At 43.5% G+C, this 14,621-nt stretch overlaps 1 protein-coding gene across 1 annotated transcript in view; it reads right to left on the bottom strand.

The window, feature by feature from the left end:
* Positions 1–38: 38 nt before the first annotated feature.
* bmp2k (BMP2 inducible kinase) overlaps positions 39–14,621 on the bottom strand; it is a 55,736-nt gene continuing 41,153 nt past the window's right edge. The window contains exons 13-16 of the mRNA XM_080895072.1: positions 12,718–12,959; positions 12,237–12,403; positions 11,709–11,822; positions 39–3,665 (exon numbers count right to left, since the gene is read on the bottom strand). Of these exons, the coding sequence (XP_080751198.1) occupies positions 2,290–3,665; positions 11,709–11,822; positions 12,237–12,403; positions 12,718–12,959 (1,899 nt within the window). The 3' untranslated portion in view covers positions 39–2,289. The remainder of the gene's footprint in view (positions 3,666–11,708; positions 11,823–12,236; positions 12,404–12,717; positions 12,960–14,621) is intronic.

Here is a 14,621-nt window from a genome sequence, read left to right as displayed (position 1 = left end):
GATGTTTGAGATGAAACTTTATTTATTGCGTCCAACAGCAGTATAGCATGATAAATACAATACAAGACTTACCCTGGTGAAAAAAAACAAAGATGGGAGCGGTCGTATGAAATGGTTCAACTGGTGTAAAAAAAGAACAGAGCAGGCTGCTGGTTTCATTCAAACAAATGTGCCAACGGTGGTGGAGCTAAATGCAGTGTTTAAGGCGGTCGATGAAGAAGCACAAAGTTGTTTAAGGAAGATTTTATCAAGAAACAAAAACCTGAATAACATGTTTTGCCCTTTATGAATGCACCTCATTCTGCAAAGGCAAAAAACCAAACCCCATCAAGACATGAAACCGTGACGCAAGTAATCAGAGCTCGATAAACCAATAAAACCTGTCCCACATACAGAGTCCTGCTGCCACGAGTACTACGCTCACTGCAGAACCAAACATCGAATCATCCAACGCATCGTTTTTCCCTCACAGTCTGAATCTGCTCCCCGGCCTGTATTACTGTAGGGTCCTTAATAAAACGCCATGAGGAATTTTGCTTTTAAAAGAGCAGTCTGATATTTTAAGGAGGCGGAAAAAGTTCCATGCCACTCTTCTTTCTGTATTTATAGTTAAATCTACTCCATAAGCTCATTTACAGGAATTATCCACATATGATGGTGAAGCAGGCAAAATAACTTGTTGGTCAGCACCATAAATCAGTCAGCACAAAAACATGGACTGTATGAAAACTATTTTAACCAGTTAAGATTTTTATGTGGGATTTTATTTCTTTAAACATAAAGGACAGTTTTAATTATCAAACGGCTACAAAATAACCAAAAGTTCCACTCCTAGCCTGAAAAACAAACTAATCGTGTGCTGCTTTCTAATTTTTTTATGCCTCCTGGCTACAAAGATGAGCTTTAAAGCAGCGCCTCTAAATATGAATTATTTAAAGCTTGGAAAGAAAAACCGTACTGTTCAAACACCAAACTACTGCTCTCAAACTGGTAAAAACTGGTTTGAGTGGGGCTGCGCTCACAGACGGGGTTAAATGAAAACCCAAGAGAAACAAGTCGGGTTTATCTGAAGTCGCACTGTTATTTCACCCTTTCTTCTTAATTCATACCCCCAATTTTCTCAAGAGGTTTTTACATTTTAATTCTGGTACATTGACTCACGGCACCATCTTGTGGTGCTGATTGGTATTACATGAAAGTACAGCCCGGCTCTAATTCAACTTCAGTTGATATCGCTTCTGCACAACAAAGTCCTTTTTGTCATAGCAGTTATTTCTTCACATTCTGGTGACATTTTTAGTCAATTTTAAAGCTTTTACGCTACTTTTAAATATACAAATGTACAACAAGCACCTTCACAGAGCAGCTAATGTGAGCCAGTCTCACATGCACCTGTAACAGCTACAAACTTTGGGGTTGGAGCGAAAATTACTTGAAACACTTGACTGGCTTTAGTTCTTTCATGGGACTTGTTCACACTAAACCTGCAAACCTATCAGTTTACCAACGGTGAAATTCCCGATGACGTAAAATGCCGAGGTCATTGACAATGCTGGGAAAACAGCGGTACAGCTTCTGCAGGGCTCATAAATCCTAAACTAGTCCTCTAACGTGGCTTTGTGTGTTTTATTTCTAACAGAGAAATGTTGAGTTGTAACTTACTTAAAAAAAATAAAAAACAATTAGAGTTCTTACTGCTAGAAAAAAAAGAGTTAAGATCCTAAATTTAAACCTGACCCAATTAAGAGCTCCAAGAAGAAGAACAAGATTCAATCCCTTCTAATGCATCACAAACCACACCCACATTTAGCTGCATAAAGACTACTGTGACATTATGCATAGAGAAGAATCTAATAAAGACAGAACTAAGAGGTTCAGGAAAACTCCCAAATGATTTCAAAAGACGCGCGAGGCTGACGGCGTCGTGGTTTCCGAGGTACTATGAAGCAAGGCAGAGCCGAGCTCAGGTAAGGCTTCGTGGTGCTAAAAACAAAAACATGTCGGCGGGCCGGAGAGAGCTTTTCACAGCAAGACGAGCGGTCGAACGCGAAGCTCAGAATCACATTTTTCTTTTGGTTCCAAACAGCGTTCAGATGCAGCATTAAAGGCTTTTCAAAAACATGTGCAGCTGAAGGATATGTGGAAACGCCACTCGCACTCCACAGGGTTTGTTATCCAGACTCTGGTGTATTAAAACGCTCTTAGAAAAAAGTTTTAGCTTGTTGGTTAAAAATGATCCCAAACCAAGAAAAGGAAAGCAGCCGACAGAGCGGGAAGACGCAGGTGGAGTCACTGCTTTGAGGGGAAAGGTGCGGCTCCGAAGGGGTCGAGGTCCAGCGGCTGTGAGGGCGCCGCCTGCTGCTGAGGTCCACTGTGGATGACCAGTTCTGTGAAGGGCACCGCCCCGAAGTCATCCATGATTCGGCTCTCTCCGTGCAGAGAGCCCGTCCAGGACTTACCGTTGGCCGTGCTGATGTCGCCTTTTCCGTCGCTGAGGCCTTGGTACTGGCTGTGTCGGCCACCGTCCTGAGGGTGGAAGGGTTTGGCTCCAAACGGGTCTAAAAGGGCGTCGTCCACCGGCAGAGACGCTCCCTCGGCCATCGTTATATCCACACTGATGTTCTCCTTAGAGTCAGAGGTGCTGAGGAACTCGTTGCTGCTCTGCGAGTCTCTGCGGCCGACCTTCTTGTGTCTGCGGACTCGTTCGGGCGTGCGATAGGTCGGCTTGTTAGTCTTGCGCCCTCCCGTCGGTGTGCCGTGGTGCCGCTTGCCGTTGCTGCCCCCAGCCGTGGCTTCCTGTTTGGTCTTCCGCTGGCGGGATGACAGCTTCTGAAGGCTGCGCTGCTTCAGCCTCTGCTGCTGAGGACTCGCCGACTCCTCGAAGGGCGTCCGGAAGATGTCTTCGGCACTTCTGGAGGTGGTGGGAGGTTGGGCGGTGGGGCTTGGCTGGAAGGGAGAGAAGCCAAAAACATCGATGCCCTCAGGAGAAACTGGCGGCGTTTGGCCCATGGGGACGTCACCGCCACTCCTGCTCGACCTCGAGAGGTTCCGGCTGAACGGCGCTTTGGTAAAAACGTCAAACTCGTCTGCCGCCTGCTGCTCATGGCCGACCTTGAAAGGCGCTTTAGTGAAGATATCTGTGACCTCTGGAGGTTCCACAGGTGAAGCTCCTCCGACAAAGGGCACGGCACCAAAAACATCCACAGGCTCCACAGCTCTCACTCCACCAGGGGACTCTGGGGGCGTGATCAGAGCCATCCCAGAAGGAGGACTCCTGGTGGCAGCAGTCGCTCCTTTAGCTCCTGCAGGTTTCTTTGAGCGGTTCTTCACCCTGCTGGCATCATAGTCTGAATCTGAGCTGTGTTTGTCTTCATCCTCCTCTCCCTCCTCCTCAGAGTCCATCAGCAAAGGCCTCTGTCCAAAATTCTCTGGCTCGGTGTCTTCACCATGCTCGCTGTTCAACGCCTCCTCTTCCTCCGGCTCTTCGTCCTCGCTGCTCTTAGGTGAAGGAGGGTCAGACTCGAAGTCGCTGTCGGACTCGTCGCCAGGCCTGCAGTTGGTCTTCCTGCTCGGTTTGTGCTCCTTGTGGGTCGGCTGCAGACTCTCAGCAGGTTCAGGAACGCCGACCTCCTCGCTGGTCGGCTCGGCCTTCTGCGCACTGGTACCTGCAGAAACAAAACACAGATAATACAGATGTTAACCCCTGATCCTTCCAGATGTTTGATAGTTTTAACAACTGCCAAGTCAGATTTCTTGAAGGCATCCAACCCTTTTCTGATCTCTCCAAAAACAAAACTCAGTTTTCCATTTAGAAAACCTCACAAACCTGCAATGACTTCAGATCACACAAAACCAGTCAGAATAATAACACTGCAGGATGTGTAACTCAAGTCTTTGCTACTCGTGTGTCTCGACAAAAACAAAGAAAGAAATCAGATCAGGACCAATCCCCCAAAACTCCTGTGCAACGTTAACATAAAAGAGCTATTTTATGGAAAATCGGTGACATCTCCCAGCTGGCAGCAGGTTTAACATGCCTACATTAGAAAATGATTTTGACACAGGAGGACTCGCAGGCAGAAGACGAGGCTGGTATCAGAACGCAGGTCATAAAAGATTTTTTCATATGACTGAGCAGCATCCATCCCACATGCTGTCGAGACCCCTAAACGTTTTACCCAGTGAATTCCACAGAGCAGGCATCCAGGGTCTCAATGCCAGTTTCTGTTCCTCTACAAAGTGAAATATTTTGGCTGTGACTCATAAGAATAATTTTATTGATCCCAAAGGGAGATTCATAGTTTTTACCCGTGTCTTGGAGAGGTTAAAGTTTTTAAAAAAAACTGAGCTTAAATGAGGCAGCTGTTAAAATTTCATGTAGATTATCTCCTGAAGTTGTTGTAAACGCCGAGGCGCTCTGGTTTCACATTTTTCTTATCCAACATCATTTTAAGGTTACGCCGAACACATGAAAACACGGAGTGAGTCGCTTGTATGAGTGACACTCAGGCAGTCTGAGTCTAATGCTCTACAGTTCCTCCTTTTCTTTTCATTTCTATGTAGAAAAACTATTTTGGTCCGAAATCGATCTTTCCTTCTCGTCTTCGTCCGCCGCCTCTCAGACTGCTTCCATCCATCGTTGTTACCAACCTTCAGCTCACTCTGGCCGGCGGTGCCCTCTGAAGAGCTGATATCAGAGCTGTCTTGTTTAAGAGCTCCAGTCTGTGCTGCACTGGTGTTTGAGCTCTGCCTCCTGTTGTCCACATTACACCTGAATCACCGTGTGAACGCATTTTGAATTTTGCAGGAAAACTGTTAAAATGTGTCCAAATGGGTGAAAACTGATTGTTGTTTTTGTGAAACAACAACTGATTCAATTTTGCTAAAATCAAAAGTCAATGATAAGTGACAGACCGAGTCCTGATGCCTTCCGCTGCTTCTTCGACAGCTGTATTATGGAGGCATTACCCAGGATTACTCGGCTTATACGCCAACCTCCCCACACAAACAAATGCCCAAAAGTTTGCCTTATACTGAAGCAGAAGTGCAATCGCAAAAGTCAATATGGTCTAAAAGCTGCTCCGACTTCTCATCTCTGATCCTGCCATAAGAAGAGCGAGCTTAGAGGCCGGGGAAATAAGACGAGCAGCTTTTCAAGATTCACAGAATTACTTTTAAAGTTTAGAGATTTAAGCTGCGAGCGTCCCTTTAGACTTGAAAAAGGAAGCTTTGTTCTCTTATTTAAACTCTGCATTTTTGGAAATTCTTACATGTATTTTGGCATTTGGAGGAAAAATTTCTGCCTTCAGTGTGTAAATTTATGTCCAAGAGATTTGCATAATGGCAACTTAGAAATTATCCTAATTAGCGAGTGGATAGTCTCCAATTGTATTGAAGATAAACGGTGCCATATACAATGAGCCAATTCATTGTTCCCTATTAGAGGAACACTGGGAAAAAGAGAAAAAGAGAACGACCCCCTGCTGCGAACATGAAAATGGAAACCAAGCGTCCAAACTGGCAGGACGTGACGGCGGATCAGCCAAAAGCTTTGCTGCCGATAAATCAAACAAGGCAGCACTCAAAGATAAGAAGTCCGAGCTGCTCTGCATCTGCTCGGCCCACCCGGATTAGAACTTGTAATCGTGCTCACCTCCCGGAACGAGGCGATCCCGCCAAACAATAGAAACATCTTTAATCATGAGAGAAGATGTCAGGGCCACGCGGATTTGTTTTGTGTTTCTCCGGTGGGGTGGGGGGAGATTCTGAAGGATTACAGGCTGCGTCTGATCTCTTAAAGATACAAATAAGTGGCGAAAACATGCGTGTGATTGTTCTCTTGTGTGACGGGAGATAAAATCTGTTAGAAATGAGCGAGAGCAGCAGGGGCTTACAGAAGTCTGTTCCCTCGCCGAACAACCGCCGCCGAGCACAGATTGATTTGACGAGGCCGCCGAGAGGTGAACCCAGCGACGGCGAGCCAAACGGGAACGCCCACATTGCATTTTATCCTGCAGGGTTCAGGTTAACGATTTTGGAGAGGGACGTGTCTGTAAAACTGTAGCTGCTGGATGGTCTGGAACGCCTCCTCTATCCAGTACACCGTGTCGATTCCTACATGCATTTAGATGAGGGAGGAGAGGCGGCTGTAGGAGGATGAACAGGTGCAGTGTTTGTACAGGTGTGCCTCAGAGGTGGAATATACAAATCTTGTCCTTTTGATCTTGTTTCAGTCATTCAAGATGAAAACTTGTTTGTGCAACTCATCACTTTGCATCACGCCAAATTAAAATTGACCCTAAACAGAAAACACGATGAGCACCTGTTACACCTGAAGCAATGAAATTAAGGAAAAAAAATATTTTATGAATCAGTTGTGCGACGCGTCGTATTTAACTGACATCGCTTCAGGCCTGTGAGATCTAAATCATCATTGCTGTCAGAATTTGCTTTTCCCCCCACTAACGGGGGACAAAGATACTTCTAAAAAGTATTTACTTTGCTTCAAAAAGCCCTTTCTGGGTTCTTCCAAACCACAGAATCAGGGTTGGGGCGAAGGAACTTCAGCGAGTTGTAATAATAGTTGATACACCTGTGGTCTCAACTCCTTCCTCGCATCTCTGGTAAGAGGGGCTACGACACAATGAGAAAGGGGGCTTGATTGACAAATGAAAGCGTGCGTGTGCACTGCTGGATCGTCCATCGTGAACTGCAGCATATTCAAAGCCTCTTTGATAAATCTTTGCTGTATAGTTTTACTCACAGCATCCTGATAGACTGATATCCAAATATGGTCAAAATTCCACCACAGACAGAAGGAAATGACGAGAACATGAAAGTTTGTCCAGAACTAAACCTGCAAACAAGGATTAACCACACTGAACTCACCATGTTCAGAGCTTTAATCTCCATCGGGTTTCCAGCAAACTAGGCATAGGGGCAAAGTCAGATTCACATCTACCCCTTTATATGGAAGATTCATCGATTTAACAGAACTGCAGCCAAAATGCATGTAGGAGACTTGAAAATGTCTTTGTTGCCAAAGGTTGCAGAAATGCACCCTTAACCAAGCGAGTGAAGGACACATGCGTCGCTGCTTCTGTTTCACACTCTGTTTTGCCAACCAGCCGTTGCACAGCATCTCAAACATGCTCAGCTTTCAGTTCGAGCTAGACGGGGCGACACTTAAGACAGCCATCCTAACATCAGGAACATCTTGCTCGTGGTGTAGTGGTGGAGAGACTCTAAGCTTCTCTTTAAGGATAAAAAAGGAACCAAAGTGAGTATTGATTTTGGATGTTTTTTATTCATCAGTAACATTCTATAAAGAAGTACATTCACACTCACAGTATGATACAGGACCTTTTACATAGTCTGCTGCAAAAACAAGAAAACTACTGATCTATAGGTTGTTGTCTTTCTGCAGAAGAGGTACCAGGAGCTGCTGGAGTCAACTAAAGCTGAAGAGCTGTGACATTTTTCCAACACTTCTAATGAGAATTAAAGTTTAAAAAAAAAAAAAATCCAATAGTTTTAGTCATCTTATTGGAGGCTTCCTAACACATCTGCATGATTTAAGGCTAACAAAAAATAAAGCAAAATATAGTAACAAAGGGGGGGAAACATCGCCCCAAGACAGAGAGGAAAGAGCACAGAAAAGTTGCAAATGTAAACAATATAAAACAACATCATCCTACAGATCCTGGGACAGTACTTCCTGTTTTGCTGCACTTTCAAAATAAAATAAAGTGCATTAATAACACTGACTGTCCCTTTCACTTGTTTTTGGCTCTGATGGTTCGCTTGTCCGAGCTATAGACCCATCCACCAATACACATGAACAAGATGTTTCTGAGAATGGCTGTCTCACTAAATGAAGAATGAAAAGAAAGTAAACAAATAAAACAAATAATTAAAAAAATAAAAACCAAAACTTAAATGAAGCAGTTTTTCCAAAAAAAGGCCCCAGTAAAGGCAGGCAGTGACATGAGCGGAAAAATGAGGTGGAACAGAAGCATCAAGCAGCTTTAACTCCAAACTTACCTTCAGCTAAACACAAATTACCACCAACTATATTCATTACAATGTGATATGGTTCATGTGTGCACGGATGAGTGCCAAGGGAAATGCTCACTTGCTGACCTAAGGCGGATAAACAGCAGCACAGTGAGGATCAACAAACATACAGCCCTTTAGGATTGTATGGATTCAAATATATATAAAAAGAAAGAATAAAACAAATAAAAAAAAAAGAATAAATCAAAATTTCCTCAATTTTTGACCAAAAATCAACATTTAAACAAGAGAATGTGCCATCAGCCAGTTGTATTCAACATAAAACTATTAAAACAATAACGAAAGTTAGAGTCAAGTCGAGCTGTGGCAGCTCCCTATCAAAATCATCATCCTTTATATGAGTGGGATCTACTTTAATCACTTGTTTGGTCCATTGTTGTGGCAAAGAAAGAAAAAAAAAAACCCCCACATCCTTTCATTAACCATCCAAGTTTTTGTATCCACTATAATTTTCTAAGCAGGTAAATTAACTGCATGAAAACAGAGTAAATCTGTCATGGATAAAGGAAAGTTTTTCAAAGAAATCCTTTTACGTAACCACACTCGCTCATTTTAGCGGATAAATTAGTCACTTAAAGGTTAAGATTACCTATAACATGTCGTAATCCGCCGTGACATCGGGTACGGGGAAGGCCAATAACACATTTTCTGATTCGACCTCATAAAGTTACTCAGAGATCTTTAAGGGTTACGACGGGCACCCTGTTATCCGCGCTTGATAGAGTTAAAGTCAGATTTTATGGAAGTTCCTGTAAAGTAAATCAGCACACTGGTCTTTTTATAAAATGTAGTTCCTTTGTTAAAAAAATTAAATAAAAATACTGTCAGCTGTTGGTCATCAAAGAGGATTAAAATCAACTTCCCCACCGTCTGGCAGCAGGCACAAGTACAAGTCGCCAACACCAGAAACACTTAAATCACAAACTGGATATTTATTAGGGTTTAACGCTCAGAAGCAGAGCTGCAGGGGACCAGCAGGTGGAGCTGGAGCCCGATATCGAATCACGGAAAATAAAACCTGACCCGATCCGGTTTTTAAAGTCGGCAGCGGGCTTTAAAACAACAAAACACTAAACTAACCAACTGATGGCACAAACACGAGCGAAGAGGCTGCTCCAAAATTTGCTGCAAATTTTTTCATGCCAGCCTGAAGGAATGAGTCCCAACAAAGTGGGTTCTGCATCAGCTCGGTACAAGAGTCCCTTTTCTTGTTTTTTGGCTTCTTTTTTGGTTTTTCGTTTTATCCAATTTGAACTTGTATAGATTTTTATATTCCTTAAGTAATAAGTGAAGACGATAAAATATTTCCACACTTACATTCAAGTGCTTATAGGGTTATATTGCATTGTCATCTTGTCTTAATCTACTCTAAGATGGATTTGCATTAAGCCTGCGTGTTTGAGATGAATTTACTGTAGAGAGAGAGAAAAGAAAAAAAACACTCACTCTCCTTTAGAAAATAAAATGTTTCAGGATTAATCATTAAATATATTCCATTAATTATAAACAGCGTGTCTAAATCACCTATCAAAACATTAATCAATTCACATTTAAGGAGCAGGAAGAGTACAGAGGCACAGAAGCTTATTGCTGCCACAGATGTGATAAATGTAGAAATACTGCGCTCAGATATTCACATTGCTTTAACAAGGCTGTGATCTGTGTTAGGGAAGAAGGGGAGGGGGGGTGAACCACAAGCAGTCTGGTTAATGAAGCCAAATCAGAAGAACTAATCATCAGGTTATGACGTCGGCCTCCACAGTAAAGTGCTCACTCCACATGTGAAGAACATTTGAGGCTTCGGGAAAACTATTGTGCAACGTGTGAGGAATCTTTGCAGTTTCAATGGCCGCGCAGGGGCGACAGTATCGCCATGTAAACAAACGGCAACGAGCCATAACTTTGGAAGTTCAAGTTTGCTTTTTTCCCCTCCTCAAAGTGGAGTTTGTTAGTACCAGGGCTGAGCGATGGTTCGACAGACGTCGTAATAATACAGGAGCTGAAAGATGGGTGTGAGATCATCTCAGCTACATGTTTCAGTCCCTAACACCAAATATATAGCACCAACTCTCCGATATGGTAAATCATGCAAAATAAAACATGTTTACAAAGCTGCGAGTAAAACAGACGCTTTCGGACCAAAGAGTTCCAACAATCAGAGCTTTTTTTCTTCCTTTCTGATGAAAACTGAGTTGAATAGAAAAACTTAGAAAAGACAGACCAAGGAAGGAGCTGTGGGGGTTGTAATTTACTACGCAGTAATACTGTCCTTCACTGCCTCACTGTGAGTGACTCCTTGATGTACAGGACTGGTTTAAATCTATGGATCTTCCCAGGAACGCAGCTGGACTTCACAGTGATGACAACCGTTATTTAGCTCTCTCACATTTTGCCAATGCAATAGTTAGTGTGTGCCCGTTTTTCCATTTTATTAGCAAACTACGGAAATGCTCCAACTCGGCTCTGAAGTCAGAAAAATGACAATATTTGACCTGATGAGTCCAAATCAGGTTCTTAAAGCCTGGACCAATGTCTCTGTGTTTTACTCTAATTTTATTTATCTGTTTATTTGTAAATATACAAGTTGTCAGTGCTGCCACAGCAAACACCAACGTCACTAAAGGCTCCTCTTGTGCTGGAGTTGTCTGTAAACTTTATGGCCTCATTCCTGAAGTGCAGACATGCAGAAAGGTGCGACTTCCTGTCAGAGTCGAAGGAACTGCAAAAGTCCGAAAGCTGCTCAAGCGTTTGGCTGAACACCGAATAACCCGCTTTATTAAGACGACTGTAATACTGTTAAATTCAAATGGTGCTATAATGAATTTGCTGCAAAATTTAACACCACGAAGAAAAAAAATATTCTCATGACTCCTGAAATTCTTTTAATTAGATGGCCTTTGTATTCATTTATTCACCAGTCAGAAACTAAATAACTGACATTTAAACATCACTCAGCCCTTTGTAGTACCAACCACGTGACATTTCATATTGCTTTTAAACAGCAATTTCATCCAGCTCTTGTCCAAGCTGGACACAGAAGTTTTTGATTCTCACCAAACTTTTTTAATGCACTTTTATTCAAAGTGTAATTTAATCCAAAGTGCCTCACAATGAGCACATACCTCTGACTGTTCTGTGTTAGTACCTTGCTCCAGCCGCGTGGAGAGAGACGTGTTTATGAGTGGACTTCCATCTGACTTGCATAAAGGTTTGTTCCAACGGGACATTATATTTTCATTAATAAGCCTTCTGTTAAACTTCACTGCATTGAATGCATCGACACACCTGCTACTCCTTCGCTTCCTATTTTAACCACAGGAGGAGCAAAAGCTGCAATTTGCTTTTTTAAAATCATTATTATTATTAATAATATGATTCATAATGACAGCATAAGTGCATCTAAATCTTCCAACTAACATTAGGAAACAACACAAATCTGGCTGATCATTGGTTTTAAATGGCCCACTGCTGGGTCCTTGTGGCATAGGAGCTTCTGACCAGAGGTCAGGTGAGGGGAGAAGACTGGGATGGGGGGGGGGGGGGGGGGGGGGGGCCAGGAAGAGGACAGACTGGGGGAGGCAGGTGGCTCCACAGTGTTGGGTCCTCACGGTAGAGACTCCTCTAAGACTTGCCTGCGTTGGCCACAAATGGGACTGAGCCGAAGAGATCCTCTGGAGGAAGGGGCTTGGCTGCGGCAGGCGGCGGTCGGTCAGTTTCCACGCTCGTTGTCCTCTCCGCTGGCTTTTCTGTACATAAAAGATCACAATTAGATATCTACAGCTACGAGGTGATAGAAGTAGTTTTGAAATTAAATATTGTTGCATATGATTGTGGGTGTTACTGATAAATGTTCCCTCAAATATGTACAGACTCCCACAGCTCTGAGAATACACTCAGTAAGAGCACAATGCCCAAAATCTGCTATTTTAACAACAGAAAAATGTTTATTCTCCATCTGGTTAAAAAGCTAAATAAACACGGTGATACACAATCATGTGGTTCACATGCCAGATTTTTCCCTTTATCTGAAAAAGACATTAACGAGGAGCTGAAATGTTTACAGAAAATTTCTCCGTCTACGGCAACACTTTTCAAACAATCACCTCTTTTCTTTCTTTTCTTGAAATGACAAAAGAGTTAAAACGTTAGAGTTCACTTGCTTGCTCTGAGCATGTCAAATTCCCGGTCAAGCAGCTCCTCCTCGGTCAATTTAGAAAAGTTGTCCTCTCCGAAAGGGTTCCAGCCTGACATATCGGGAGGGTTGCTGACTGCACTGCTGCAGCTCTGCAAAGGAGGGGTGACCCCATCTGTGGACAGCAGAGGGTTCCTACGGCAGAGAGGGGACAGCAAACAGACCACGTTAGAGACAATACCAATCAGATATTTCTAAGACTTCACAAACTGCATGCGTTTTCCAAACAACCGATAGGACTGAAAAAACCCAATGCTGAAGTGAGAACAAACGGCTGAGGTCACGGTGCTTGCATCCATCTTCAACATACAGATGATTAATGTAAATCCCATTTTCACATCACATAAAAACTTTCTATATGCTTAAAAATGGAAAGAAGGGAAATACTCTCACATGTAGAAGGAAACCAATCTAATTTCACTTCCACAAACAGATTCAAAGGACATTACCTGGGGTTAGTGTATGAGGGATCTACAGGAGATGGCCCCCCCATCTGGCAAGTACCAGCTCCAGTTCCTGTGGTGGGTGTGGTCGCATTGTAGGAACCCAGAGGGATCTGGAACTCAAGAGGGGAAGACATATAGGGGAGAGGCTGCTGAGCAGGATGATGCTGCTGCTGCTGTGGATGTTGTTGATGATGTTGCTGATGCTGCTGTTGTTGCTGGACAAAAGCCTGTTGGTACTGTTGCAGCTGTTAGGGAAGGAAGAGAGGGAGAAGAAGGGGGGGAGGGAATGAGGGACGGACCATTGATTTCATGGCGCATTATGATGATGAAATGTTGTTAGAAACCAGTTCTGGATTTGGAAAGCTGGGGACACGGTGGAGGGGAGGGATGAGGGAATGAAAGTCAAAACAGCACATCGAACACCAAACTGAACACATCAACTAATAACGACTAACTCAAACTATGGCTGACAGATCAATTTTCTGGCCAATCAGAGAGTCCGAAACACTTCGAAACAAGATGCTCAAGTCAGTTAAAGTTCTGGGGTATTGATCTGGTCAACCACACGTGGGAGATTCCAGGAGACAATCGTTTCAGGAGAGCTGGACAGGGCCACAGAAGGCCCTTAACCCATCAGCAGGGCCGGTATCGACTTCTTTGTACAAGGTGGAACAGGATGAACACTGCCAGAACCCTACAGAAGGCCACTGGTGTGAATATTTCGGACCAAACAATCAAAAAGAGACTTCACGAGGTTGGCAGTTCCAACACTGGCACCCTGTGCTTTTCACAGAAGAGAGCAGGTTCACCCTGAGCACATGTGACAGACGTGAAGGGGTCTGGAGAAGGCGTGGAGAATGCGATGCTGCACGTAACATCGTTCAGCATGAACAGTTTGGTGCTATGGTCCATGATGGTCTGGGAAGGGATATCCATAGGCAACATCACCCTAACTGCCAGAAGGTGTGAGGATCAAAGCCTTGGACCCACAGTCAAACCCTACACTGGAGCAGTGGGTCCAGGGTTCCTCCTGGTGCACGACAACGCTTGGAGGATACAGGAATTGATAACATTGACCGTCCCTTAACGCTCGCCTGACCTAAATCCAATAGAAAACCTCTGGGTCTTCATGTTTAGGGTCATCCAATCACTCATGATCTGGGAAGAGATCCCAGAGGACACCATCCATCACCTCATTAAGAGCATGCATACAAGCGCACAGGGGACAAGTACCTTTTTAAGTTGCTGCAATGAAATTTTTGCAAAATGGACCAGTCTGCTGCATCAGTTTTTCAGTGCGTCTTTGAATTCAGGGCTCTGCAGGTTAATAATTTTAAGTTCTATAAAATGATGTAGCAGTTTTACCCAGTCCATATCAGTGCAGATATCTAGCATAATTTGTTCCCCCATTGCAGTCTCATGTGTTTCCAAAGTGTTCCTTTAATTTGTTTGAGTAGTATATAAATAAATTCTGCAAATGACGACGAAATGAAAAAATACAGTTTATGGTTCACCTTTTTCCTCTAAATCCTCTAGTCATCCAACACTTTCTCCACTCTCCAAGTTTGTAAAGCAGTTTTTTCCACACTGCTGTTGTGCATTTAAAGTACCGCACAAATGAAACTGATCCAATGTCATTAAACCATATTACAAATGTGCAACGCGTCTTCCTCACAATAAGGAGCAGGTCTAAGATCGGTGTGGAAATGCTGCTTTTTAAACACTAAGCAGGTATCTTGGGAATAAGAACAGTAATTCTGAGCACTCGCCTCTTCCCCCGAATATGAACCGCTTCATATGTCAGAACGCAACATAGATAAAACTGCTCCATTTCACCCTCTGTTCGATCCCCTCGTGGCTTCGCTCAGACCAGATTGCCTCTGAAATAAAACAGATGGTACGCGCTC

The sequence above is a fragment of the Rhamphochromis sp. 'chilingali' genome (genome assembly GCF_963969265.1).
Source record: "Rhamphochromis sp. 'chilingali' genome assembly, chromosome: 10".
NCBI lineage: Eukaryota > Metazoa > Chordata > Actinopteri > Cichliformes > Cichlidae > Rhamphochromis > Rhamphochromis sp. 'chilingali'.
This window is presented reverse-complemented; position numbering and strand designations above follow the sequence as displayed.